Source organism: Rattus norvegicus, chromosome 1 (genome assembly GCF_036323735.1).
Source record: "Rattus norvegicus strain BN/NHsdMcwi chromosome 1, GRCr8, whole genome shotgun sequence".
Lineage (NCBI taxonomy): Eukaryota > Metazoa > Chordata > Mammalia > Rodentia > Muridae > Rattus > Rattus norvegicus.
The window spans coordinates 36,723,638-36,749,600 of record NC_086019.1 but is presented as its reverse complement, the minus strand read 5'-3'; the positions used below and the strand labels follow the sequence as shown (position 1 = coordinate 36,749,600).

Genomic DNA, 25,963 nt, shown 5'->3' with positions numbered 1-25,963 from the left:
AACTCTATGAAGAGTTGAGTTGGAATTTTGATGGGGATTGCATTGAATCTGCAGATGGCTTTTGGCAAAATGGCCGTTTTTGCTATATTAATCCTGCCAATCGATGAGCTGAGATCTTCTTCAATTTCCTTCTTCAGAGACTTGAAGTTCTTGTCATACAGATATTTAACTTGCTTGAATCAAGTCACACCGAGGCATTTTATATTATTTGGGACTATTGTGAAGGTTGTCATTTCCATAATTTCTTTCTCAGCCTTTTCATCCTTTGCATAGAGGAAGACTACTGATTTGTTTGAGTTAATTTTATACCTATCCAGTTTGCCCAAGTTGTTTATCAGATTTAGTAGTTCTCTGGTGGAATTTTGGGGTCACTTAAGTATATTATCCTATCATCTGCAAATAGTGATATTTTGACTTTTTCCTTTCCAATTTGTACCCCTTTGACCTTCTTTTGTTGTCTGATTGCTCTCGCTAGGAATTTGAGTACTATATTGAATAAGCAGGGAGAGAGTGAGCAGCCTAGCCTAGTCCCTGATTTTAGTGGGATTTCTTCATGTTTCTCTCCATTTAGTTTAATGTTAGCTACTGTTTTGCTGTAGCTTTTACTATGTTTAGGCATGGGCCTTGAATTCCTGATTTTTCCAGGGCTTTTATCATGAAAGGGTGTTGAATTTTGTCAAATGCATTCTCAGCATCTAGTGAAATGATCATGTGGTTTTATTCTTTGAGTTTGTTTATATAGTGGATTACGTGATGGATTTTTTGCATATTGAAGCATCTCTGCATCCCTGGGATGAAGCCTACTTGATCATGACGAATGATCATTTTGATGTGTTCTTGGATTCAGTTTGCAAGAATTTTATTGAGTATTTTTACGTAGATATTCATAGGGAAATTGGTCTGAAGTTCTCTCTTTTTGTTGGGTCTTTGTGTGATTTAGATATAAGCATAATTGTGGCTTCATAGAAGGAACTGGGTAGTGCTCCGTCTGTTTCTCTTTTGTGGAACAGTTTGGACAGTATTGATATGAGGTCTTCTATGAGGGTCTAATAGAATTCAGCATTAAACTCATCTGGTCCTGGGCTCTTTTTTGTTGGGAGAGTTCTAATAACTGCTCCTATTTCTTTAGGAGTCATTGGGTTGTTTAGATGTTTATCTGATCCTGATTTAACTTTAATACCTGGTATTTGTTTAGAAAATTGTTCATTTCCTCCAGATTTTTCCATTTTGTTGAATATAGGCTTTTGTTGTAGGATCTGATGATTTTTAAAAATTTCTTCAGATTCTGTAGTTATGTCTCCTTTTTCATTTCTGATTTTGTTAATTTGGATACACTCTCTGTGACCTCTGGTTAGTCTGCTAAGAGTTTATCTATCTTGTTGGTTTTCTCAAAGAACCAGCTCCTGGTCTTGATTCTCTGTATAGTCCTTTTTGTTTCTACTTGGTTGATCTCACCCCTGAGTTTGATTATTTCCTGCCTTCTACTCCTCTTGGGTGTGTTTCCTTCTTTTTGGTTTTTAGGTGTGCTGTCAAGCTGCTAATGTGTTCTCTCTCCTATTTCTTTTTGGAGGCACTCAGCTATGATTTTTCCTCTTAGCACTGCTTTCATCGTGTCCCATAAGTTTGGCTATGTTGTGCTTTCATTTTCATTAAATTAGAAGAAATCTTTAATTTCTTTCTTTACTTCTTTCTTGACCAAGTTATCATTGAGTAGAGCATTGTTCAACTTCCATGAATATGTGGCCTTTCTGTCATTTTTTTTATTTTTTTTTACTAAATCTTTTTTTTTAAAGATTTATTCATTTATTATATATAAGTACACTGTCGCTGTTTTCAGATAACACCAGAAGAGGGAATCGGATCTCTTTACAGATGGTTGTGAGCCACCATGTGGTTGCTGGGAATTGAACTCATGACCTCTGGAAGAGCAGTCGGGTGCTCTTAACCACTGAGCCATCTCTCCAGCCCAAATTCCACTTTTTTTTTTTTTTTTTTTTTTTTTTTTTTTTTTTTTTGCAGCTGGGGACCGAACCCAGGGCCTTGCGCTTCCTAGGTAAGCGCTCTACCACTGAGCTAAATCCCCAGCCCCCCTTTCTGTCATTTTTGTTGTTATTGAAGACCAGCCTTAGTTCGTGGTGATCTGATAGAATGCATTTGATTATTTCGGTCTTCTTGTATCTGTTGAAGCTTGTTTTGTGACCGATTATATGGTCAGTTTTGGAGAAGGTACAATGAGGTGCTGAGAAGAAGGCATATTCTTTTGTTTTAGGATGAAATGTTCTATAAATATCTGTTAAGTCCATTTGATTTGTATGTCTCTGTTTAATTTTTTCCATGTTATGTCCATTGATGAGAGTGGGGTGTTGAAATGTCCTACTATTATTGTGTGAGGTGCAGTGTGTGCTTTGAGCTTTAGTGAGGTTCCTTTTATGAATGTAATTGCCCTTGTATTTGGAGCATAAATATAGGCTGGAAAGCTCATGTTGGTGGATTTTTCTTTCATGAATATGAAGTGTCCTTCCTTATCTTTTTTGATGACTTATGGTTGAAAGTTGATTTTATTCGATATTAGAATGGCTACTCCAGCTTGTTTCTTGGGACCATTTGCTTGAAAAAAATTTCCCTCCCTTTTACTGTTAGGTGGTGTCTGTTTTTGACACTGAGGTGTGGCTTTTGTTGCAGGAAAATGCTGGGTCCTCTTTACCTATCCAGTCTGTTAGTGTATTTCTTTTTATTGGGAAATTGACTCCATTGACGTTAAGAGATATTAAGGACTAGTGACTGTTGTTTCCTGTTATTTTTGTTGTTAGGGGTGGAATTCTGTTTGTGTGTCCCTCTTCTTTTGACTTCTTTGCAAGGAGATTACTTTCTTGCTTTTTTAGGGTGTAGTTTCCCTAGTTTGTGTATGAGTTTTCCATCTATTATCCTTTATAGGACTGGACTTGTACAAAGATATTGTGTAAATTTGGTTTTGTCATAGAATATCTTGGGCTCTCCATCTATGTTAATTGAGAGTTTTGCTGGATATAGTAGCCTGGGCTGGCATTTTTGTTCTCTCAGGGTCTATCTGACATTTGCCCAGGATCTTCTGGCTTTCATAGTCTGTGTTGAGAAGTCTGGTGTAATTCTGATAGGTCTGCCTTCATATGTTATTTGACCCCTTTCCTTCACTGGTTTTAAAATTCTTTCTTTGTTTTGTGCATTTGGTGTTCTGACTATTATGAGACAGGAGGAATTTCTCTTCTGATCCAATCTATTTGGAGTTCTGTAGGTTTCTTGTATGTTTATGGGCATCTCTTTCTTTATGTTAGGGAAGTTTTCTTCTATAATTTTGTTGAATATATTTACTGGCCCTTTAAGTTGGGAATCTTCACTCTCTTCTATACCTGTTATCCTTAGGTTTGATCTTCTCATTGTGTCCTGGATTTCCTGGATGTTTTGTAATAGGAGCTTTTTGCATTTTACAATATCTTTGATGGTTGTGTCTATGTTTTCTTTCTTTCTTTTTTTTTTTTCTTTTCTTTTTTTTTTCGGAGCTGGGGACTGAACCCAGGGCCTTGCGCTTGCTAGGCAAGCGCTCTACCACTGAGCTAAATCCCCAACCCCTGTGTCTATGTTTTCTATGGGATCTTCTGCCCCTGATTCTCTCTTCTATCTCTTGTATTCTGTTAGTGATGCTTGCATCTATGACTCCTTATCTCTTCCCTAGGTTTTTTATCTCCAGGGTTGTTTCCCTTTGTGCTTTCTTTATTGTTTCTATTTCCATTTTTAAATCCTGGATCATTTTGTCCATTTCCTTCACCTCTTTGGGCTGGCATTTTTGTTTCCTGTAATTGTTTTAGGGATTCTTAAAAGGAATTTTGTGTTTCCTCTTTAAGGGCTTCTATTTGTTTATTTGTGCTGTCCTGTATTTCTTTAAGGGAGTTATTTATTCCCTTCTTAAAGTCATCTATCATCATCATAAAATGCGATTTTAAATCAAAATCTTGCTCTTCCGTTGTGTTTGGATATCCAATATTTGCTTTGGTGGGAGAACTGGGCTCTGATGATGCCAAGTAGTCTTGGTTTCTGTTGCTTAGGTTCCTGCACTTGCCTCTCACCATCAGGTTGTCTCTGGTGTTAGCCTGTCTCGTCTCTGAAAGTGGCTTGATCCTCCTGTAGGCCTTATGTCAGCACTCCTGTAGACCTATTTTCTTTGAGCCAGATCTGGGAACAGAGAGCTCTGCTCTGAGGTGTGTAGGTGCTCCTGGTGAATGTCTTTCAACTCTCGGTGCAGGCAGAAACCTGAAGGGTCCTGCCCCTGACTGCTCCTAGGTCCCTGTGCCTAGCAGGCACAGATGGCACTAAGCAATTTTCTCTTGGGTCAGGAATGTGGGCAGAAAGTAGTGGTCTCCTCTGAGTTCTTTGGTAAATCTCTCCCCCTCAGCATGGAGCTGTAGCACTGGTTCAGCTCAGTTCTGGGTGCAGGCAGAAACCAGCAGGTTCCTGCTGTTATCTGCTCCTATATTCCTGTATCCAGAAGTACTATGTAGTTTCCTCTTGTGCTGGGGTTCAGTCTTGACACAGGATCAGCATTCTCAACTGGAAGCAGGGATATCTGGAAGGTGCATAATAAATATACACAGACTTCTCTTTGGGTACAAACTGACAGGCAATTTCAAGGCTTACAGTCTCTCTCTGTCTATCTATCTATCTATCTATCTATCTATCTATCTATCTATCTATCTATCTATCTATCTATCTTCCAGCTTGAGGCTGGACACACTCTGCATTCTCTTGCACACTCTGCTTTTTTATTGTGGTTTTCTTTTCTCGAACTCCCATACTCATGCACACCTCTGTTCATTATGCTTTCATTCTCACACACACTCTTCATACACACCTCACACATATATCTCACACACACCACATGCACTCTCCTTTCACTCACACACACAATCTTCACACACACTTCACATTCTCTCTTCACTCACTCTTTACATTGTCTTCTCATGCTCTCTCACTCGCTCTCACATTTGTTCTCAGGTTCACTCTCTCATTCACTCCCTCATACACTCTCTCATTCACTCTTCACATTCTCTCTTCACTCACTTTTCACATGCTCTTTTCATGCTCTCCAGCCTTTCTCTTGCCCCAGTTATTAATAATTCAAAAGTAGGTAGAAAAAACACATTGTATTATACAATGATTATCATTGCCAAATCAAATTCAAAAGAATAACCACGTCTCACAAAGAACCAAGAATTACAAATGTTCCCTAAAGTTTCAAGCTTCCCCCATCCCCAGGCCAGTGGTCAAAATGTAAACTTATAATTATTTAAACTTTAACTTTTAACTTATTATACTTCAGAGCTCAAAGCTCAGAGGTCAGCTACTTGCATTTTCCTGTGAAGCTCTAATGATAAATGACATAGGCAAAGCTGCCAGACCACTGTTAACTGTTAACTCAGTGGTTCTGCTAGCTTTCTGTTCCTTGCACACAATGACTCTTGTAAGAGTCCCAGTATTTTGACCTAGTTTATGAGTATATAATTTTACTATCTAGGAACAACTTCTCAAATGTTATATAAAACTTCATTCCTAACTTCAATAACTTTTTCCTTTTTTAGGGTCCCCATGTTGGCTCTAATACATTTTCTAGTAATTTCTTTAAAGTTTCTTTCAAGTCAAGCATTAATCTGGAACTACTATTGTGCAGTTATTACTGTTCCAAACAATTACATTGTTTCCAAGATGAGAACACGCAGCATACACCTGGGCCATTAGGGCTGTGCTGTGCTGTGCTCCTATGCCTCACTTTCCAATTGTTTAAGAATCACAACATCAAGGATCTAGTTTCACAGAATTCACCAGAACAGAAGGAAAAAGAAGTAGGAAAGTCCGAAATAATAGAATAATTATGTACACCAAGGCCAACTGAAAGTCAGTCATGCACAAATGAATCTATACAGTCTTTGTCCAGGGCTAAGGTTAGGAGAAATGGGAACAACCAGTTTTTACAAAGAGCTGCTGTGGGTTACTGAGATGTCTCCATCCCGGCCTACTGCAGGCAGCCTCTTATTTCAGGTGGCGAGTCCCCTGGAGGGATGTGTCTCCTGCTTCTCAGGGTCCCAGATGCCAACCTACTTTACAAGGAGCTGCCACGGGCTTCTGAGATGTCTCCATTTCAGCTGACTGTTGGCGGTCCCTGTCGTCGTATGTTGTCCCCAGCACTCTTGGGCCAGGAATGTGGGCAGAAGTGGGCAGAAGTGGCGGTCTGTCCTGAGGTCTCAGTATTGTCCACACTTCCGGGAGTTCAGCTTTCTCTCCCATGGGATTTGGGTACAGGCTGCTGTGGGGTAGATGATTTTCAAACTGAGTTATGCAGAAGTATTGATTGTTCACATGATGAGTTCATGAATCACCCAGGAGAGAAACTTCTGTTAATTTCCCCTAGGAGAATTTTGTGGTAGATCATCAATGAAAGAAAACCCTCTCTAAACATGTGTGTCTCCACACTTTAGGAGTAGTCCTTCAACAGTAAAGCAGTGTTGAATAGAAGCATTCAGTGCTCTGTCACTCATGAATGTGTTTGTGACTTGTCCAACAGCAATCTCCATTACAAGGAACCATCCCATTTTGGAGGTGGGACTCATCAACCTTAAGAAAGTAAGCTAGTGGATAGGGATAGGGACTTCAATGTTCTTTACAAAACTCACAGGAGCTTCACTGATGAAGCTGATATATACAGTAAGCACTACAGGGGGCAAGACCCCTGTCATCACTGCAATATCCTACAAGATTTAGAGTGGTCTGTAAGCATGCAACTTTCCTGAGCTCTTACCCAGAGTCCAGTCAGAAATTGCTATGTTCCTGTTATAATCCCTCAACCAAATGCCTGTCAGCAACCCCAGTAAACTCATGAAGTAAATTCATTAAGATAGAGACTTTGCTATGTCTGTTATCTGAGACAGATCTGAGGTGAGTGTACAGTTCTCCTCTGCATTAGAAAGTCACAGAACGGAGTGTCTTATTATTAGTTGTGGTGAGGCAACACATAAAGCAGTTTGATTTCCTGCTTGTGGTTGAAGAGCTGAAGAGTCATTCCTCCGCAGGAAGCATGGCAGCAGGCAGTCAGGCATGGTCCTGAGCAGGAGTAGACAGCTTACACCTTGATCCACATTTGAGGCACATACAGATAATGGGAATCACATGCTATTGTGTAACCTCAAAGCCTACTCCCAGTGACATTTGTCTTGTGGCAAGGTCACGCCTCCAAATTCTTCCCAAATATTTCTCACCAGTTGGGGCCCAAGCATCAGTTATATGAGACTGTAGAGTGCCATTCTCATTCTAAGACATCTCAGTGGCATTAAAGTTATAGACATTGTGAAATCTGCTATACATGTTATAGAGATTAACTCCACTATAGGCAATCCTGGTACTTTGTCCTGAGCCAACATTAAATGTGTTCTGGGCCAAGAGCACATCCATGGAAGTCCCTCTCTTATGGAAGTGCAGTTTCATTTGAAATTTTGATTTCATTTGGAAGCCCATTGTGGGGGCTTCATGGTCTGAATCCCACTTCCAGAAAAGTTCTCCAGGATCAGCACACACAGACAAAGAAAACTGTTTTGGGTCCTGACACTTTCTCAAGATAGAAGCAGAACTAAACAGCACTGTTCACATTGTACTAGATGTGGAGGCTCTGAGGTGCAACATGTAGGTCAACATGGAGCTTTGCAGCAGTGTTAAGAGAAATGCTTCACCATGCGATTGGCAGGGTGCATATTGTCCCTTCCAAAATCTTGTGGGATCACACTTCATGAAACACACAGGTGACAGCTAAGTGGACTTGTAATTCTACCATAAGCTCATATTAGAACCATAGGAAAATCTAGACTTGGGCTATTTGTTCTTCAGACCACATAGATCAAGTTTAGAACACTGTTCTTTGCCATCCAAATAATGCCTTTAGTAACCACAGACACAATACAAGTGATGTTTTCGGAGTTGGGTTTTCACAGCAAATTTCTACCTAACTTGTTCTTATTCTTCCTTGTCAGGTTACTATTCCTCTCTTTTGGAATAGGTTGGTTTCCACTGGTCCATGACATGTTGAGGTAGTGAACATGTGAACACCTTAAGATAAGCAATTGATGAGTTACAAACGTCAAGAGACTTTTTGCTTTGACTGTCTTGGGACTATTAAAGCCTATGGGCATGTTGAGAAATGAATTGTCTTGTTTAGAAACAGATGAAAGTGAAACTCTCAGAGGCTTCCATGGTAATTCAGAGACTATGATGTGTATTTTAAGGCATTTGATTGTAAAATTCCAATATACTTATTTGATACTTTTTTTAAAGAAATAGTCATCTCTCCGTCCTGATTTTGAAGAACTGGGGTAAGTTCTAGGCAGATAGATGGTTTGACTTTCAAAATATTGTCACATAGGAACACTTGCAGATCAGAGAAGGGAAAGGAAATTGAGTAAGACAGATCAGACCTCTGCAGAGAGAATTCTAACAATGGATAAGGGGCCAGTGGCCAGTACACATATCAGTGTGATCTCAGGAGCTGTGTCCCTCCATGTGTAACGAGAGCAAGGGAAGTAACAACAACAACAACAACAAAACATTCCTAGTGGTATACTCTACCTGTGTTTGCAAGCAACCAGTTGGAGACTGTTAAAATTGTAGTAGAGCTCCCACTAAAACTGAATTTCTTAATATATTAACTATTGAAAGATTTAATTTTGTTAAATGATCTATACACTCTATCCCTGACCAAGTTAACTACAGTATATGGATCTCAATATTCACACAAAAACTGGTTTTTGAGAGGTGGAAACTGATCCACGTATGTCTCATGCAGAGTGTCAGAATAGAGGAACAATATTATTGATTAATTTGCAATATTGAGTATTAACACAGAGTCTACATTAGAGTCAAGTGCTTTAAAGTAGGCTAAGTACCATAGTGAAGACAAAAGAGAGAAGGATACAAATCTAAGAACTTGGTAAATAAGATACTCAGCTTCAGGAATACCTTCGCACAGACTTCTGGGATATGTAGTCCATGCGATTGTGACATCGTGAGGAGCCATCCACAAAATCCCAATTTAGGTTTTGTTTTGTACAAGTGTGTCTTCCTCAGAGTTTTGCGAGAGTCCTGTGCGGCTGTTCATTGCTGTAGTCTCTGTCATGGAGGTTGGTCCAGGAAACAGCACACCCTTGTGCTTTGAGCAAGGAACTGGCGTGGGGAGGGGAGAAGGAGGGAGACGTCTGGGAGGGAGCTGACCTGGGCTCGGTTGGAAGGCAGAAAAAGCCTCTGGGATTTATTCTGCTGAACTAGCTGGGTCACTTGAGGTTGCAGTTCCGGATTGGGAACAGGGTGGTTGGGATTGTGTCCTGGGTTATGGTTTCCTTAGGACTCCCAATGGGGTCGGAGTATGCCTTGGGCTTCTAGGACACTGGAGCAGTCTAGTAGGGCAGGAGTAGAAAAGAGTGCAGGGGCCAGGATTGCAAGCTAATGATGGTAAGATGACTACTTGCAACTGAGGTAGTGCTGGGAATTCTTTGAGTAGCTTTGCTGGGAACCATGCTCTGCCAGCTGCCCAGTTCTCACATGGATGCTGTCAGATTCCTCAGGTAGAGCAAATGGAGTTTCTGGTTCCCCTGTACTCTGCAGCTCGTGTATTGCAACGGTCTTGATTATGTTCATTTTCTCTGTCAGTTAAAGAATTAAAAGAGTGAAAAAAATCCAAGGCACAACAGGTAGAAGGTGGGAAAAACAGGGAGATCTGCAAGAATTGGAAGGCATAGAAAATCTTTGACTATGGGTGAGAAAACACATGTCATACACACACACAGGGAACTCTAAAAAGCAGCAGAACCTGACTCCTGGTTTCACCATGAGGACTGGGTTTGCATAAACCTTTGTTAGGTTCTCTGTCCATAACTTAGGGTTGAGTAATTGAAAAAAAGACACGATATCTACTTGGCATACCATGATTGTGTCGACATGACTTGATCAGTTCTTGGGCTTGAGAAAGTTTATGAGCAGGGTACTAGGGTCCAGTGGAAAACTCATATGAACTCTTTTGTGTCAGGTCAGCAGGCTGAGGGAGAAATCACAGACCTGTGTGTATTCATGTGATTTGAAGTAAACAGAACTGTGATAGAAAAGAAACTTGAGCCTATTCTGAGGCACATCCCTGTCATCTCTGCATTTGTGAGGGGAAAGGTGACATCCCCTGCATCACAGCAAGTTCAAGGTTAATGTAGACTACTTTAGTCTGTGTCAGAAAACATTTAAACATACTTGGTACACATGAGAAATACTTTCTGTGGTTCATTTCACGTCTTCCAGTGAGCACCATGGCACATCCATGCACTCATCACTTTGCTGACTACATGTGCTTCCCTTCTGCTGACCCATTCTATGTCTAATTTAAACTTTTTTCCCCTAGCATACTCTTGTTAAAGATGTTATATTTTGGTGATTAATTGTTTGCATTTACTATGTGAGGAAGAATTGTCCTCTTTCCCTTGCTTGAATACTCTGCCTATTTGCAGCAAATTTCTACTCTTTTTGGATAGTAGTTTGTGTTAGATTCTGCCATGATCTGATGATGCTTTCTTCTGGTCTTCCCTGATTTCTTCCAGTTTCCTCCTCTCATATCTAAGCTGAGAGTCCATCATTTCTTCATTTCCTATGTGCAGTTCTTGACTGATGCAGGCTGCTGTGGTTTACCTCCCTGTGTCTTTTTCTTCCTCTTTCTCTGGGTCACTTGCTTTGTCCCTGTCCTAGAGGTTCAGCTGCTTGCAGTCCTGCTTACAGTTATGAGGAACAAAACTGTTCCTCTATTGTCCCTCACATGGGTATTACCATCTCCATCTAGTAAAGCAAACTGCTAATGTGGGATCCCTTCCAATTGTATAAGTTGAAGTCCAGTTCCCCTGGGTATGTAGCTGTCTCTTTGTCTTCCCAGGCTTCCTTCATGGTATTCGTTCCCCCACACGCCAATACATCTTTGTTTAGCAAGTGAGTGTCCCAGAACTCCTTTGTAGACTAGGCTGTCCTCAAACTCAGACATCTGTTGGGGTAAAATTAAAATAAATACCTTTTTTTAATCCCACAGTAGGTGCGGCACGGTACTACCTCATGACTTCTTTTTGATATTTTCATCTCAGTAAGCAAAGCATCTCACCTGCTTTGCTCCATCCCATATCACACTGCCAATGGCCACTGTCTGAGCCTGGCAACAATCTCTCTACCCATCTAGTTCCCAAGGCAGGTTGCCACCGTGCCAGACAAACACATGCAAATTCCATGGTGGCCCAGTGTCTCCAGCCACCACACTCTCTATTGAATTCAATTAAATCACCACTTGAAAGAACACACAACACAGTGACCTCTGATCCAATTGATAAGATATAATTGCCCACCTAGACATACAAAGCCCTGTACATATCCATCCCTTAAGAATGTTCATAACAACCTGTAAATGTGCACAGGGTTTTGTACTTAACATCTGCCTCCATGTTCTCTCAGTTGCTTCCCTTTTGCTCCCATCTCCTCCTATCTAAAACTTTTCTCCTGCCCATTCTTCCTTCTCATCCAATGACAGGCCTTGTTCTATCTTCCACCTGCCTTCACCTGCATAATGACATCATCCTACAGACATCTGCCTGTTCTGCCTCCCGTGCTGAGATTGAAGGCAAGTGCCACCATCACCTGGCCTCCTTCATTGTACCCTAATGTTAGTGTGAGGGAAGGAGTTACTCCTCTTTACAACTCATGTATGAACCTTGCTGTGTTGGGCATGTCATACCTGGAAAACTCTGAGGGGAGCTGTGTTGGGTGATGACATTCAGATCCTGCTGATGTATATGATTATGTCAGAGGCCATGAAGAGAAATTACAGAGATTTGGTTCAGGAACCAAACACATAGGCAAAGAATCAACCTGAGGAGCGCCGATTCTCATTACTTTGTCATTTTATGTTATAAAAGTATTCACCATAGTGTCCTACATAGTCACTATCAAATGTGGGAACATGTCAGTGACATATTTTCCATTGAAAAGTATGTCTGCTGGTCCTGCCAATTCTGTTAATGTCTGCATTCCATTGTTTTCTTTATCCCAGGATCAATTTAAATATAAGTTAGATGGATCAGTGTGCATGTCCCCATTCTTCATTGGATACACTTCCCATACTGGTGCTTTAAAAAGACTCAAAAACAATATATAGAGTATAGAAAATTCAAACCTCCATCTAGACTTCTAATGTATCGAGCAAAGCATGTAATATTTATTTTGAATGTAATATCCAAATTATATGATCCTCTTTTTCCAAAGAGGACATTATAGTTGATCTCTGGTGTTTTTTTCGTGGCTCCCATCCTATTCTCTAAGTCATATGACCATAAATATTAGAGAACAATCTTGAGAAGCAGGAAGCAACTTCTCCTAGGAACTAGCGGACCATGAAGTTAAACAATCTGAGAAGCAGGAGGCAGCTTCTCCTAGGAAACAATCTTGAAAAACAGAGAGTTTTTCCTTGTGATTTTTTCACTGTTATTCTACACACTTTCCAATGATGCCATCCCTGCCCCCTCGGGTTGTGGTTTCTCCCTTTAAATACCGTTTCTCCCAGCCTCTCGGGGTCAAACTCCACTGCCCCTGCGTGGGATACGAGTCTCGACCCCAGTGCACTGGTTCCTATCGATAAACCTCATGTGATTACAAGGACAGTCTTGTGTGAGTTCTTGGGGGGTCGTATCACTTGAGTGAGGGTCTCCCTGCTCCGGGGGTCTTTCACAACTTGGGGAAATTTCTTATGAATCATTTATGTCTTCTCCCAGGAGTACTGCTTTGAAGCTTCCCCATGAAATTCTTAAGCATGTGGCCTGACTGCTCCTGCTTGTAGGGAATTATCCTTATCTGGCCCTACTTGAAGGTCTTCTTTGCACCCTAGAGGTTATGACGCAAATAAAAATGCCAGAGATCTCTTTATGAGGCTCTGGCTGCAAGATATTCTTGGAACATCTACCTTGTATTTACTCAGGAAGATAATCAAAACTAAGTAAACTTAAAAAAATAAACAAGATTGGTAGGCTAGAGACATTGACAGCAGATCAAATTAAACGTTTCTTCTTACTACACACTCAGGTGATTAGGTGGCATATAAGATTGGAGCCCACATAGGCTATGCTCCTCCAGGAAAAGATACAGCAACGGCTGGAGTTATCTCTGCCCTATACAGGACTTATATTGATAGATAAAAATGGTAGGACAATGATAAAAGAATGAATTATTAAGGGCTCTCTTTCTAAAAGTTAGCTCTTGTAGAGCCACTGTAGTGTTGTTTGACCAAACACCAAAAGAATACCAAGATTAGACATATAAATAAATTCTACAAAGATATAAACATTGTATTATGGCAGACATTGAACAATAACTGCAGAAACTTTGGCCTGAAGATTTTTCTTGGGCCTAATAACAGTTAGCACTCTGACCATTAAAAGTTGATAATACACTGCTTGGGACATGGCAATCTGCCCAAACTTCCTGTTTAGTGCCCTTAAAAATATAAGATTAGTGAAAGTTGGCTTATAGGGTTGATGAAGGAAAATGACTGTAAAAGATAATTCTGGGGCTGGAGAGATGGCTCAGTGGTTAAGATCACTGACTGCCTTCCAGAGGTCCTGAGTTCAAACCCAGCAAGCACATGGTGGCTCACGACCATCTGTAATGAGATATGATGCCCTCTTCTGGTGTGTCTGAGAACAGCTACAGTGTACTTGTATAGAATAAATAATTAAAATCTTTTTTTAAAAAAAGATTTTATTTATTTATTTTATGTATGTGAGTACATTAAATCTTTTAAAAAAGATAATTCTGTTCTCTCAATGACTACTAAACTTATGACTTAGGAGGAAGTTAAGACACATGTCTGGGGACAAAAATGATATGATTTATATTTTTGAACATCATGAATCATGCTGTGCTGGCTGGTTTTATGTGTCAACTTGATACAAGCTGGAATTATCACAGAAAAGGAGCTTCCATTTAGAAAATGACTACATGAGATCCATCTGTAAAGCATTTTCTCAATTAGTGATCAAGGAGGATGGGCAAGGAGATCCTCTTCCTAGTTGTCCAAGGAGTAAGTCTTCTATTTGTCTTCGGAACTCTCAGCCCCTCCCGCACCATGCCTGCCTGAATGCTGCCATGTTTCTGCCTTGATGATAATGGACTGAACCTCCGAAGCTGTAAGTCAGCCCCAATTATATGTTGTCCTTTATAAGAGTTGCCTTGGTAATGGTGTCTGTTCACAGCAATAAAACCTTAACTAAGACACCTGCCTACTGAGTTTTTTTTTTTTTTTTTCGGAGCTGGGGACCGAACACAGGGCCTTGAGCTTGCTAGGCAAGCGCTCTACCGCTGAGCTAAGTCCCCAACCCCGCCTACTGTGTTCTGTATAAATAAAAAAAGCATTCTGAGCGTCAGTCAGTCAAGTTGCAAGGTTCTTCCCAACCCCCAGCACCCTCCATACGGGGCTCACGCCTCCTTCCCAACACCATATCTCCTCTGTGGGACCTGGCCATCACAGGAGCTATCCTCCGAAAGCTTTTGTTAACTCTGATTTTAGTGTCAAATCCATGATGCTATATCCAAATCCACCATGAAAATATTTTCCCCCTGTATTTCCATTTTTTTTCTTACAGTGAAGCCTAGCCTACTGTGTTGGCTTTTGTATATGGTATAATGTAGGAATCCAACCTCTGGATTTTTTTTTTTTCAAGTGGCAATTCAGTTTTCTCTACACTGTCAATTTAAGAGTCTGTCCTTTGGTAATATGGTTCTGTCAGTAACCTTAGCAAGCATCATTAACCCCTGTGGGTTCAGGCAAGTGAATAATCCAAAATGTGTAAGGATCTCCTAAAGATCAGTAGAGAAAACAGATAACCTTATTGAAAATAAATGGAACTTGACAAGACATTTCTCTACAAGGGTATACAAATGGTCAACAGGGATTTGCCAATATCATTAAACAACAAGGAAATGCAGGTACAAAATACACAGAGAAAATGTGGGGATGTAAAATGGTACAGTGGCTGTGGAAAACAGTATGGGGTCCAAAACAAACAAACAAACAAACAAACAAACAAACAAACAAGCTAAAACTTCCAATACAACAAACACACAACTCAACAATATACAAAAGCAACTCCAACCAAAGTCTCATAAAGACATCTGAACTCCCATGCACATTTCAGCCCTTGTAATGACAGCCCAGGTAAGGAACAACTCAAGTTTGAACAAATGGAAAGATAAAGAAAGTACCATGTGCACACATGATGGAATTTTTTTCTGCCTCAGAAATAAAGGAGACGCTGGTATCTGAAACAGCACACATAAGCATGCAATACTTTCTCTAAGATAAATAATATAGTTACCGAGTATCAAACATTAGATCATGCTAATATTCTTTCTCTGTGGAAAAGTGCACAGTTGTTAGCCGATATGTATAAAGCTTCAATTATGTCAGATGAATAAATTCTAGAAACCTACTGGGAACATGATACCCACCCTAACAACTTAATCCTGGACACATCTAAATTTGTTGAGGAGGTAGATCCTATGTTGTCTTCTTAACATAAAAGCAAACTAAGGAATATTATTTTTAAAAGACATAACTATGGGAGATACTTAAATAATTAATACATTGACTTTGTTGACACCATATTAAATTGCATACAGTAAAATGAGCCATTCTTTGCACATCGGTAGTTCTTCAAATAAGATCTATCATCTGTCTGCCTGTCTGTCTGTCTATCTATCTATCAGTCTGTCTGTCTGTCTGGTTTTCCCTGTTTCCTGGTTTTGTTTTTGTCTTATATTAATGCAGCTGCTTTTCAGAAGGGATAACTTGACTGGAGTAGGAGGATAGGAGGATACTGTCTGGCACTGAGGCTCAGGATAAAACTGGAGCATCATCTTGGGACCATCCATACTAGCATATTGCATGCTTGTACCTGTGCTTCACATCAACATCTACGGCCCCATCAACTCATATACAAAATGACCAATGTAGTCCCAATGCACCTTGTTTCTGTCTACTTCATCTTAAGCTTTACAGTTGTGGAGAAGTGACGCTCCTACAGAGGAAGTCATATTTCTGATACTGACTTAATCCTGTAAAAAATGGTGGGAATGGTTTGCTGCAGCTCCGAGAGGGCACTCAGTACCAGAGAACCCTCTAGTATTGAGTGGTACAGCCAGGAGATGATTTGTTAATAAAAGTCTGGAGCCTGTGACTGGGCAGGATAGAAAAGGAGGCAATTTGTGATTAAATGAGGGGTCTCCAGAGAGGACTCGTTGGGGGTTGGGGGAGGAGAGACAGTGAAGAAGATGGAGAGAGAAAAAGAAGGTCATTAGTGAGGCAGGATGGACTATGAGCATGTGGCCAAGGGAAGCTCGTCCTGAGGACACACATAGAGAACAGCAAGCCAGGTGAGACTCAGACAGCAAGTAACATGAGGTCTATGGCTGGGATGTAAATTAGGAGAGCTCAGTACCTGCTAGTCTAGGCTTACAGCTTGTTAATAAAAATACCAGGTTTCAGTTTTCTTATTTGGGAGCCAGACAGGAAAGAGTGGGGCAGAAAATCCCTAATAAACATATTTTTACACTATGTATTGTATATATCTTAATCTAATGAATCACCATCATAATTCATAGTTGTTTTTGTTAAAATGCCAAATACATTGCCTATATCAATAAATATGCAACAGTCTCTGCAAAACCTAGACTCTGTTGCCGACATGAGGCAAAACCTCTCCATTTTCTGTTTCCTGTTCCATGACATCAGCCACGAAACACCATTTCCTCAGGCTCCCACTCTGCTCTGGCTATTTCTAAGCAGTGTGAGAGCCTGAGAATTGAAGGAGAGGCACTTTTTAAAAATGGAAACAGTGCTGGGTGTGGTGGTGCACACCTTTAATCCCAGCACTTGGGAGGTAGATCTCAGCAAGTTTGAGGCTAGACTAATCAAAAATCGAGTTTCAGGACAGCACAGAGAAACCCTATCTTGAAAAACAACAAATTCAAACCCAAACCAAACCAAAACTGGAAATCCTGAATGTTCTGTGTTCTAGTTTCATTATTCAAGCAGAGGAACAGCACATGACAGCAATGTTGAAACTTTTAAATATATTTGTATTGTAACGCCATTTCATAATTAAGCCCACTCCTGTCTGGCGGGAGGCTCTTCCTTATGGAGCACACTTGATTAATCACCATTCTCTGCTTTTTGATGCCAGTTATATAATGAGACACACACATATCGATAATGTTGGGGTCAGAAAATCCAATACAACCTAAGCAGTCCGGAAACCTAAGAGTCCAGCAAAGTAAGATCTACATTCAAATTGGGCAGCAAAACTGACCAACAGGGAAAACAGCAGAGACTTGGGAGCTGACTGCATCTTAGAATGTTCATCTTGGTAAATACTAAGGCAGATGAAAAATTTATTACACTCAGACCGATACTGATCCATCAGTGTTGCAGAACAAACTCAGGAGCTGAACTGTGACCCCCGAGCCAGGATGTTACAGAGATTCAAGTCTGAAATCCACAAACATCTGTGCCAGATTATCAGGTTTAAGGATAGAGTACTTCTTTAGGAACATGTCTTTGTGGTACACTTATCCGGTTTCCTTTGGTTGGATTATTCAACTGTGGTGGGGTGACTTGCCTAGCATTTATGTCTCAACTTACTAACCAGGATGTAAGGTATCCACTTACATGGTTCTTTCTGCCAAGTGTCTGTCAGTTACCCAGGGAGGTCTTAGAAACTTAAACTTTATTTGACCCCTATTCAAATTGGAAGTTTTATTCAAAATGACTTCAGTTTGGTTCCTTCTTACAATAATGGGATCATAAAAAGTGGAAATTTCCTTTTATTGAACATCATCAATGCCTATAGAAGAATGACACTAGAGAAAAGATAAATGTTAAATTTTTAAAAAGAACTAGTTTCTTTTAAAATCACCAACAGATTTTTTAAAAGAAGGCAAATTTGCACTACACCTTAATGAACTGTATTTCACCGCCTTTGATTACACTTTCCACATATTTTATCAGAACTGATCTTTGTCCATCCATGTTTGGTGACCAGAAAGCATGTCTTTTCACATGATGTGTGTGGGATGATGTCACAGGTGAGGCAGGTACAAGATAGAATGAGGCCTGTCATTGGATGAGAAGGAAGGATGGGCGGGAGAAAAGTTTGAAGGAAGAGGAGGAGACTGGAACGGAAAAGAGGAGAGACAGGAGGGACAGAGAAGGTAGTCACGGCGGAAACAAAATGGAGGCTGACGTTAAGATTCCGCTCTGTGTGTTTACAGGTTGCTATTAATGTTCTTAAGAGATGGATGTGTACTGGGTTTTGTGTGTTTACGTGGGCAATTGTATCTTATCAATTGGATCTAAGGTTATTGTGTTGTGTGTTCCTTCATGTAGCAATTTAAGTGTAAGAAAGTGTGTGGCAGGGCTGGAGAGATGGCTCAGCGGTTAAGAGCACCCGACTGCTCTTCCAGAGGTCACGAGTTCAATTCCCAGCAACCACATGGTGGCTCACAACCATCTGTAAAGAGTTCTGATGCCCTCTTCTGGTGTATCTGAAGACAGCTACAGTGTACTTATATATAATAAATAAATAAATCTTTAAAAAAAAAAAAAAAAAAAAAGAAAGTGTGTGGCAGCTGGTCTGGGCTGCCACGGAGTTGGGATGTGTGTTCCTGGCATAGAGACCAGCCTTGGGAACTAGATAGGTAGAGAGACTGCTGCCAGCTCAGAGAGAGGCCTTTGGCAGTGCGATGTGGGAGCAGAGCGGGTGAGAGGCCTTGCTGACTGAGAATTAAGATATCCAGCAGATACCTTGGGACACTGCCATGCCAGACCTAGCGGGATAAAAGACAACCTTACTTTTTTTATTTTTTATATTTTTACAACATAAGTGATGTGTGAATAGTTAGAAAAATGCTAAATCTGAAAAATGTTAGTGGGAGAATGTAAAACTGAAATAAAGTTTGGGGTTTAACTTAAGGAGAGCACATCAGAAGGAATCCTACAACGCTATTGAATAGCTTAGTGACTTGATTACATTATTTGATGAATAGCAAAGTTGTGATTAGTTTTTATCTAATTCACACTTTGTTTTCACATTTCATAATTTATTTAAGTGATGTACATACAGTAGACAAATTCATAGATTGGTGACTTTTTGAGGGAACTGGAAACAGAATCTGGTTCAATGGGCATCCATTTTCTGCTTGAGAAGATGGAACAGTGCAGATGAGCAGTGGCTACGGCTTCCCAAAACAAACGCACCTAACACTGTGCACCACACAGTTACACAGGCTACAATGGTGCATTATGTTATGTAATTCACTTTTTCAAGGCAGATCCCCAAATTCCAAAGATTCATTTCAAACACTGAAATGACCTAGGCATCGCAGAACACCTAGTCTGTTTCTGACCGACAGAAGATGTGTAGAGCCTGTGTGTTTAAGACTTTAAATAGGGTTGGAAGACCTTACAAGAATATGAACCAAAATGGAGAGCACTACCATTTCTTTCAGGTAGCAAATGAAGATTTCAACCCACTGATTCCAGGACATTCAGGTCTTAAGATCGCACAGGAGGGTGTGGTGAACTTGTAAAGCTGGTTTTAAAACTTACGAGGAATAAAGATGATTTCGACCTTATCCAGAAGGAAAATAAAACAAGATTAGTCAGCCATAAGTTAGCACTGTTACAGACTAGTTTGTGAAATCTTGTAAGAAACGTTTTTCATAAAGGATGAAGGACTTAGGGCCCAACAAGCTGACTGCTCCCATTGCCACCATGGTCTTGGAGAAGATGGTTGGACTGTGTGAGTCACAATAAGAATATCTGGTACCCCAGAGTTCCACTGGAACCAACTGTGCTGGTCACATAGGCACTTAGCAACACTCCCATGTTCTTTGGAGAATATCACCCCCCTTCTCTCTCTCTCTCCTCCCTCCCCTTCCCCCCCTCTAAGATGGCACTAAAGCCATGTGTACCAGAGTTTGGTTAAGTTTCTAGATAGATACAAAGTACCCAAGTGCTGTAATTTGTATTTTGTAAAGTCCCACAAAGGCTTATATGCTAAAAGCTTTAGTTAGTGGTAAGCCTTTTAAACTGGTGAGTTTCATGGGAGATCTTCAAACTGCTCAGGAATGTCCTCTAAGCTGATGTGGGATCTTTCCCTTCTTAGTCACATGCTGATTCACCACAAGCTTCCAATGACAGACTCAAGCTATCGCAAGGTGGCTAGTGCCAGTGACAGGTCCAAGTTATCACAGGCTGATTGATGCCTTTCAGGCTGATATTCACAGATGTTAGTTACAGGAACAGAAAGCTAATTACTTTTTTTTTTTTAATATTTTGGTGTGTTGCATTTTTCAGGGAATGTTTCTAATTCATCTAAAATTCCCTGTTATAGAACATTGTGTTTCTAATGATGTTTATGCATTTGTGGGATATGTGCTGACATCTTGTTGCTTCTAGTTGTGAACATTTGCTTTAACTATTGAGAAACTTTATCAGAAATATTAAGAAGTCATGTTCTCTCCTACTGATTCTTAAATTCTAGAGACAGTATCTCTGGTGGGATTTCTCCCATTGAGTCATCATCGCCTTTTATCCCTCCTAAATCAGATTTCTTTTGGTTTGCCCGATGTAGTGTTTTTATTTTAAACTTTGTATAGTTTTGAACTCAACAGGAAGCTGGTATGTCTAGTGAACCACCTCTCACTTGAATTGCTTTTTTATAATCACATTTTATAAAATATTAATACTGAAAACTAGGCCAGACTTGGTGACACATACCTGCAATCCCATTGCTGGGGAGGTTGAACTGAGCCCTTTCCATTCTATCTCCATTACAAGAGCCACAATAAACCCCTTAGTGCAATGTAAGCAAACACCAGAGCTTGTGTTGTGACCACACACAGGTCAACAAGCAGTCTGAGTCTTTAGGGTGCACTTTATTCAGTTTGTGCTGAGACTGCAGGAGTAACGAGTTAGAAAGGTCCGTCACCAACATGAGTGATATCTGAGAAGTGGAAGCTGTATCCAACAGTTTACAACATGCCTCACCCCTATCTAAACAGAAGCTAAGACCTGGGGATATGCTGATGGCTGACCCCAAAATGGCACTGACTGCTCACACAAGCTCACAGGACCGCTCATACAGAAAGCCCAATCCTGCTCCAGCAGGGTCTCAGTTCTTACAAGTGGGTCATCTCGAGCTAGTGCTGAGTTCCACTGTGCTCACACAGCAGGTGAAAGTTTCATCCCTCACTGTTCATGGTTTTAGTAAGGATCTATGTGGTTACATTTTGTAAGGCTGTGTGGGGAGGAGCATCTGGCCATAGCTCAAATCATAAACCTGGATGTCCTGTCAGAAATTTAGTGTTGATTGTTCTCAACGGCAATTAGTTTTGCCTTTTGGATCTGTTGTTTGTGGTTACACATCAGAGTGCAGGGGTGTCAGAGTCAGGGGCAGGTGGGCACTTCTGAGGAACTCTGGTCTTTGTCCCTGTGTTGCCCCAGTCTACTGTAGGAATGCATACAACCTACAAATGTCAGGAGTTGAGTGGTGTGTCTTCCTAACCCCTATCTTATTTATTGCACATAAAACATGTAATATTGAGAATAGAATATGCAAGATGGGAAGAGTAGAACAAAGGGCCACAAAGCCTCACCAAGTTTGAGATTATTTTTTCAAATCTTTAATTCTTATAATGACCAGGGAGTCTCTTAGTGACATCTCACCAGGCAGAGTTGTGTTTTAAATGTTGAACTATTAAACAAGACAATAACTATACACTGAATGGAGAGTTTATCATGCATGTGATGGCTGTGGCCTCACTGGAGACAAACCACTGCTGAGAGGTCCTCTGGACTACGCTGAGGTGAACACCCACAGTACATGTAGGCAGACCCATTCTGTGTGTGAAAGTTCTAGACAGTGTGTGTGAAAAGGAGAAAGCCAGTGAGGCATGCATGTCGTTTCCTTCTGACTGGATGTAACATGACCAGTTGTCTTCTCCTTCTGCCACCATGACTTCACCAGCACCATGGACCACATACTGGAACTGTGAGCAGAAATACCATCTCTCATTAAGTTGCTTTGTCCCAGTTTTGTCTCAGCAACCATACACACAATGGCACAGAATCCTTTTATATGCTTTATTTTCGAAACTTGCAAGAGAATTTGGTATTAGAAGTCTAACTGGAGCTCTTTACTCTGAGCTGAATCACAGAAGTACAGTCAGGTATTGGGGAATACCAAGTCTGTTAGTGAGGAGCATTGATGAATAGAGTCCAGGAGAACAGGGCATGATGTTACTGAGATGTACACACATGCCTTTGTCAGGGGAATGCAAATGCCCCTAAGCTGTAGGACTGTGACACTAAAAGTTAACATGATGAAAATGGCAGAGCACAATTTCAATTGTATTTCAAAATATATTTCTAGTAGCATAAAAACCCTTATTTTGTAAGGATTACCTCAAAATTAAAATATTTTATCAGAAATATAATTTTGATAATAAACCACAATTAAGTGCAAACATGCAAAAGTATGCTCTGTATGTCTGTATTAATTTAAATATCATCAGAATGAATATCCTCTGAATGTACTTCATTGAAAGAGAACATGTCCACAAACTCTCCACGATGTGCCCAGAGCCATTGACGACTATCTGTCCTCCTTGGGAGCCAGCTGAGAGCTGCCTCTCCGCTCCACACAGTGGGGTGCTGGGTGGGACACAGAGTGGGAGACAAACCTGAGATTGTATCAGGCGGTGGTACCTGTAAGTGAGCTGTTCCCCACAAAGCCTCTGCCAAGAAATACCCAAAACCTATCTTCTGTACAACTGTCCTTTGGCATTTCAAAAAACAAACAAGCAAGCAAGCACACTGAAACCTCCCTTCTAGTTTCACGACCAGATATCCTGCAGATACCGCTTTTCTTGCTTTAAGGTTGCCAGTGTCTTCATTGCTTCTAGTTTGTCAACTCCAGCTTCTTTGCTTATGATTTCTACAAGGGCGTCGTGTACATCCTTAGCCATATTCTTGGCGTCTCTAAAGACAGAACGGCATACTTTAGAAGACACGAACTTTCCCTAACCAAACCCTTTTAGCCGCATCCCCAGTTCTCTCAGACCCTGCCGTCTTTGCTTTCTCCTTACTTTTCAGAATGGTTTCCGACATCCAGCTTCACTTACTGCAGGCCAAGCCTTCCCCCACGGTGACTACTCTAAATAGAGCTGACCACATGGGTCCATGGCTGACAGCCCTCCCTAGGCTCCAATGTCCTAGAGCAGCCTTCAGTTTTACTTCAGGATGGAGCTGGGCTCTGGCTCTTGTTCAGGCCCCTCCCTTCCCTCTCTCATGCTCTAAAAGTCCCAAACCTTCATGCACAGGAAGTGGCAGGCCCCTTCACTGAGCATAGAACTTAGCTCTTGAAGGCAGGGGAGGCATTGCACCTATGTCACTGTCCCTTGCTAACTCCATGTTAAGGCTGTCTGAGGTCAGGAAGTGGACCTCATGTCTCCTTATATCCCAATGTCTGGATAAAAGAACTGTATGACAGGATCTTCAGATGTCTGGAATGTAGCCCATCCTGTCACAGTTTACCCTCGGGATCAATTGTCTCCTTCCTCACCTTTTCCTTAACCACTCCAGAGCATCTATCACCACAGGCCCATCCTCTGCCAAACCTACAGTCCCTCTCTGCCTTCATCTTGACTCTTCTTGACTCTTCAGCTGAGTGCCTCACACTCAGGAAGATTCCCTCCTCCTTCACTGTCCCCCACTCCATTTGTGATTGGTGAGGTGACTCTGAACGCGCCACTAGGAAAGTTAAGATTCAGTGACTTGGAGGGGCTATGATGGAAGAGAATTTAAGAGTCTAGAGAGATCTATGATTCCTCCATGTTCTCAGTCTCAGATCCCTGCACATCTGTGTGAATAGCTGACTGCTATTTAGGAGTGTGACACTTCAGTCTCCATGTGACCAAAATGTCATCACAAACCGGTAGGTGGAGAACGTCAACAAAAGCTAAATGAGAACATAAGCCAACACAGTGTGGGATCTCTGCAGTATTCTTCATGTGGGAGCCAGAAACCATTAGGGCCATGAGGTCATCGAGATGGCCAAAACCAGCCTTCTGAAAGCTAAAACTATACAGAGTTAAAGAAAGAAGGCAGACAGCATGGGACAAGCAAGTGCCATTTCAGGAGTCCTGTGTGGCTGCAGTCACATCATCCAGGCACAGCCAGCATTGCATCTTCTGCACCACATTGACAAGGGCAGAGAAGGGCTTGGCTGTTGAGGGTGATAAGTGCTCTAGGTATTTTAGGATAAGAACAAAATTTCTCATTTCGAAATGTCCTTATCTAGTTGAAAGCTTTAGAGCTGAGTTTCTACAATCTGTAATTGTCCACATGGTGCTGTCCTTGAAGCTTACACAGAAGCATGTACACAAAGCTTAGCAACTGCAGGAGTGACTCCAGCCTTCGGCCTGTTTGCCCACCATACTCTGACCTAGAGAAAGAAGATTCTAATCTGATGACTTCTCAGAGTCAAACTCTACTTCCCTCTCTGCTGGTTCACTGCTGCAAATCACAAGTTCTTCAGCCAACAAAATCATGTTGAGACATCAGTTTAAGCGATTAAGGCTTTAACAGTCAGATTTTCAGAGGCTAAAAACATGTGCCCAAAGCAAAGCATTCCCCATGCAAGAGCCAGTATTCACCACTGCTTTTCTGAAAAGAAACCCTGGCTATTAACTGTGCCCAAGAATTATTCCCCACGGGCTCACGCGTGACATATGTGAAAGCAATGACTGCTGCATTCATTGCCAGTCCCTCAATCCATCTACAGTAACAGCAGCTGGGTCTCCTGTCTGGCTACATACCCACACACGTAAATGTAGCCATTCTCCTGAAGGAGGGTCCTGGCCACCTGCTGGCTGTGATGCTGGAGGTTGTCTTGCACATACTTTGCTGGGGCCTCCTCCTCTTCCTCAGGCGCAGCATCTCTTGAGAATGAGACCTTCAGGTGAGTCAAGACCCCAGTCTTGAGGAAATGCCTGAGCTCCTCCCTGCCACATAATAAGAGCATGGTCAGTGAAGGGTGGTGGTTAAAGATGCCAAGGTCTGCACATTACAGATGTCCAGTCACAACAGGTACAACTCCGTACCTGAACAAATAGTCTCTGTCCTTATGTCTGCAGCCAAAAAACAGCCACATTGCTCCAAAGTTTCCGTCTGGGTGTTGTTCTTGGAGTTTTTCTCTAATGTAAAAAGGAAATGTTTGATATAATGTGCACACAAATAAATATCTTTCCTCAGGAAATATCACCAACAAACAGGTCTGTAAAATATATCTTTTGACTGTTCCAAGTGACTCCTTTAAGATATTAGCATTTGCTATGTTTGGATATCCAGATAACCCAGATAGTTTTCATGCTCCAGCACTACGGACTGGCCCTGGACTCCTGTTCATACCAAGCAGATGTTCTACCTGAATTACAAAGCATCCCTCCAGACTAAAAAATACTGTTTTCTTTACCCACGGTGACAGATCACTATAGCACCTGATACTAGACAAAAACTTGCCTAAGTAAAAGTTTTACAACCAATACTCAATTATTCTAAAACACAGCAGAACAAAACGGGTAACCGTCTCCACCTGTGATGACGAGGACTGTATTCCACAGTCACAGCCTCTATGAATACCTACCTGTGCTGCAGGAAGCCAACAAAGGGGGCTACACCAGTTCCTGGACCCACCATTATGATGGGGGCCGACAGGTCATCTGGTAAGTGGAAGGAATTTGTTGCCCGAGGAGAGATAAGTATCTAGAATAT

At 41.2% G+C, this 25,963-nt stretch overlaps 1 protein-coding gene and 1 long non-coding RNA gene across 9 annotated transcripts in view; both read right to left on the bottom strand.

Moving 5' to 3' along the window:
• Positions 1-1,743: 1,743 nt before the first annotated feature.
• LOC134482589 (uncharacterized) lies at positions 1,744-20,027 on the bottom strand. Its single transcript, XR_010058908.1, has 2 exons — positions 19,736-20,027; positions 1,744-11,077 (listed from the first exon to the last, which is right to left on the bottom strand). It is a non-coding gene; the product is annotated as an uncharacterized LOC134482589 (long non-coding RNA).
• Positions 20,028-22,259: 2,232 nt separating this feature from the next.
• Positions 22,260-25,963, bottom strand: part of Mtrr (5-methyltetrahydrofolate-homocysteine methyltransferase reductase) — a 31,966-nt gene continuing 28,262 nt past the window's right edge. For 7 of the 8 annotated variants that reach the window (XM_006227813.5, NM_001039003.1, XM_063282710.1 and 4 more), the window contains 4 exons: positions 25,836-25,954; positions 25,294-25,386; positions 25,009-25,194; positions 22,260-23,170 (listed from right to left, as the gene is read on the bottom strand). In XM_006227813.5, the coding sequence (XP_006227875.1) occupies positions 23,026-23,170; positions 25,009-25,194; positions 25,294-25,386; positions 25,836-25,954 (543 nt within the window). In that variant the 3' untranslated portion in view covers positions 22,260-23,025. Of the gene's footprint in view, positions 23,171-25,008; positions 25,195-25,293; positions 25,387-25,835; positions 25,955-25,963 lie in introns of those variants that run through there. The other variant, XM_063282712.1, reaches the window with a different exon arrangement.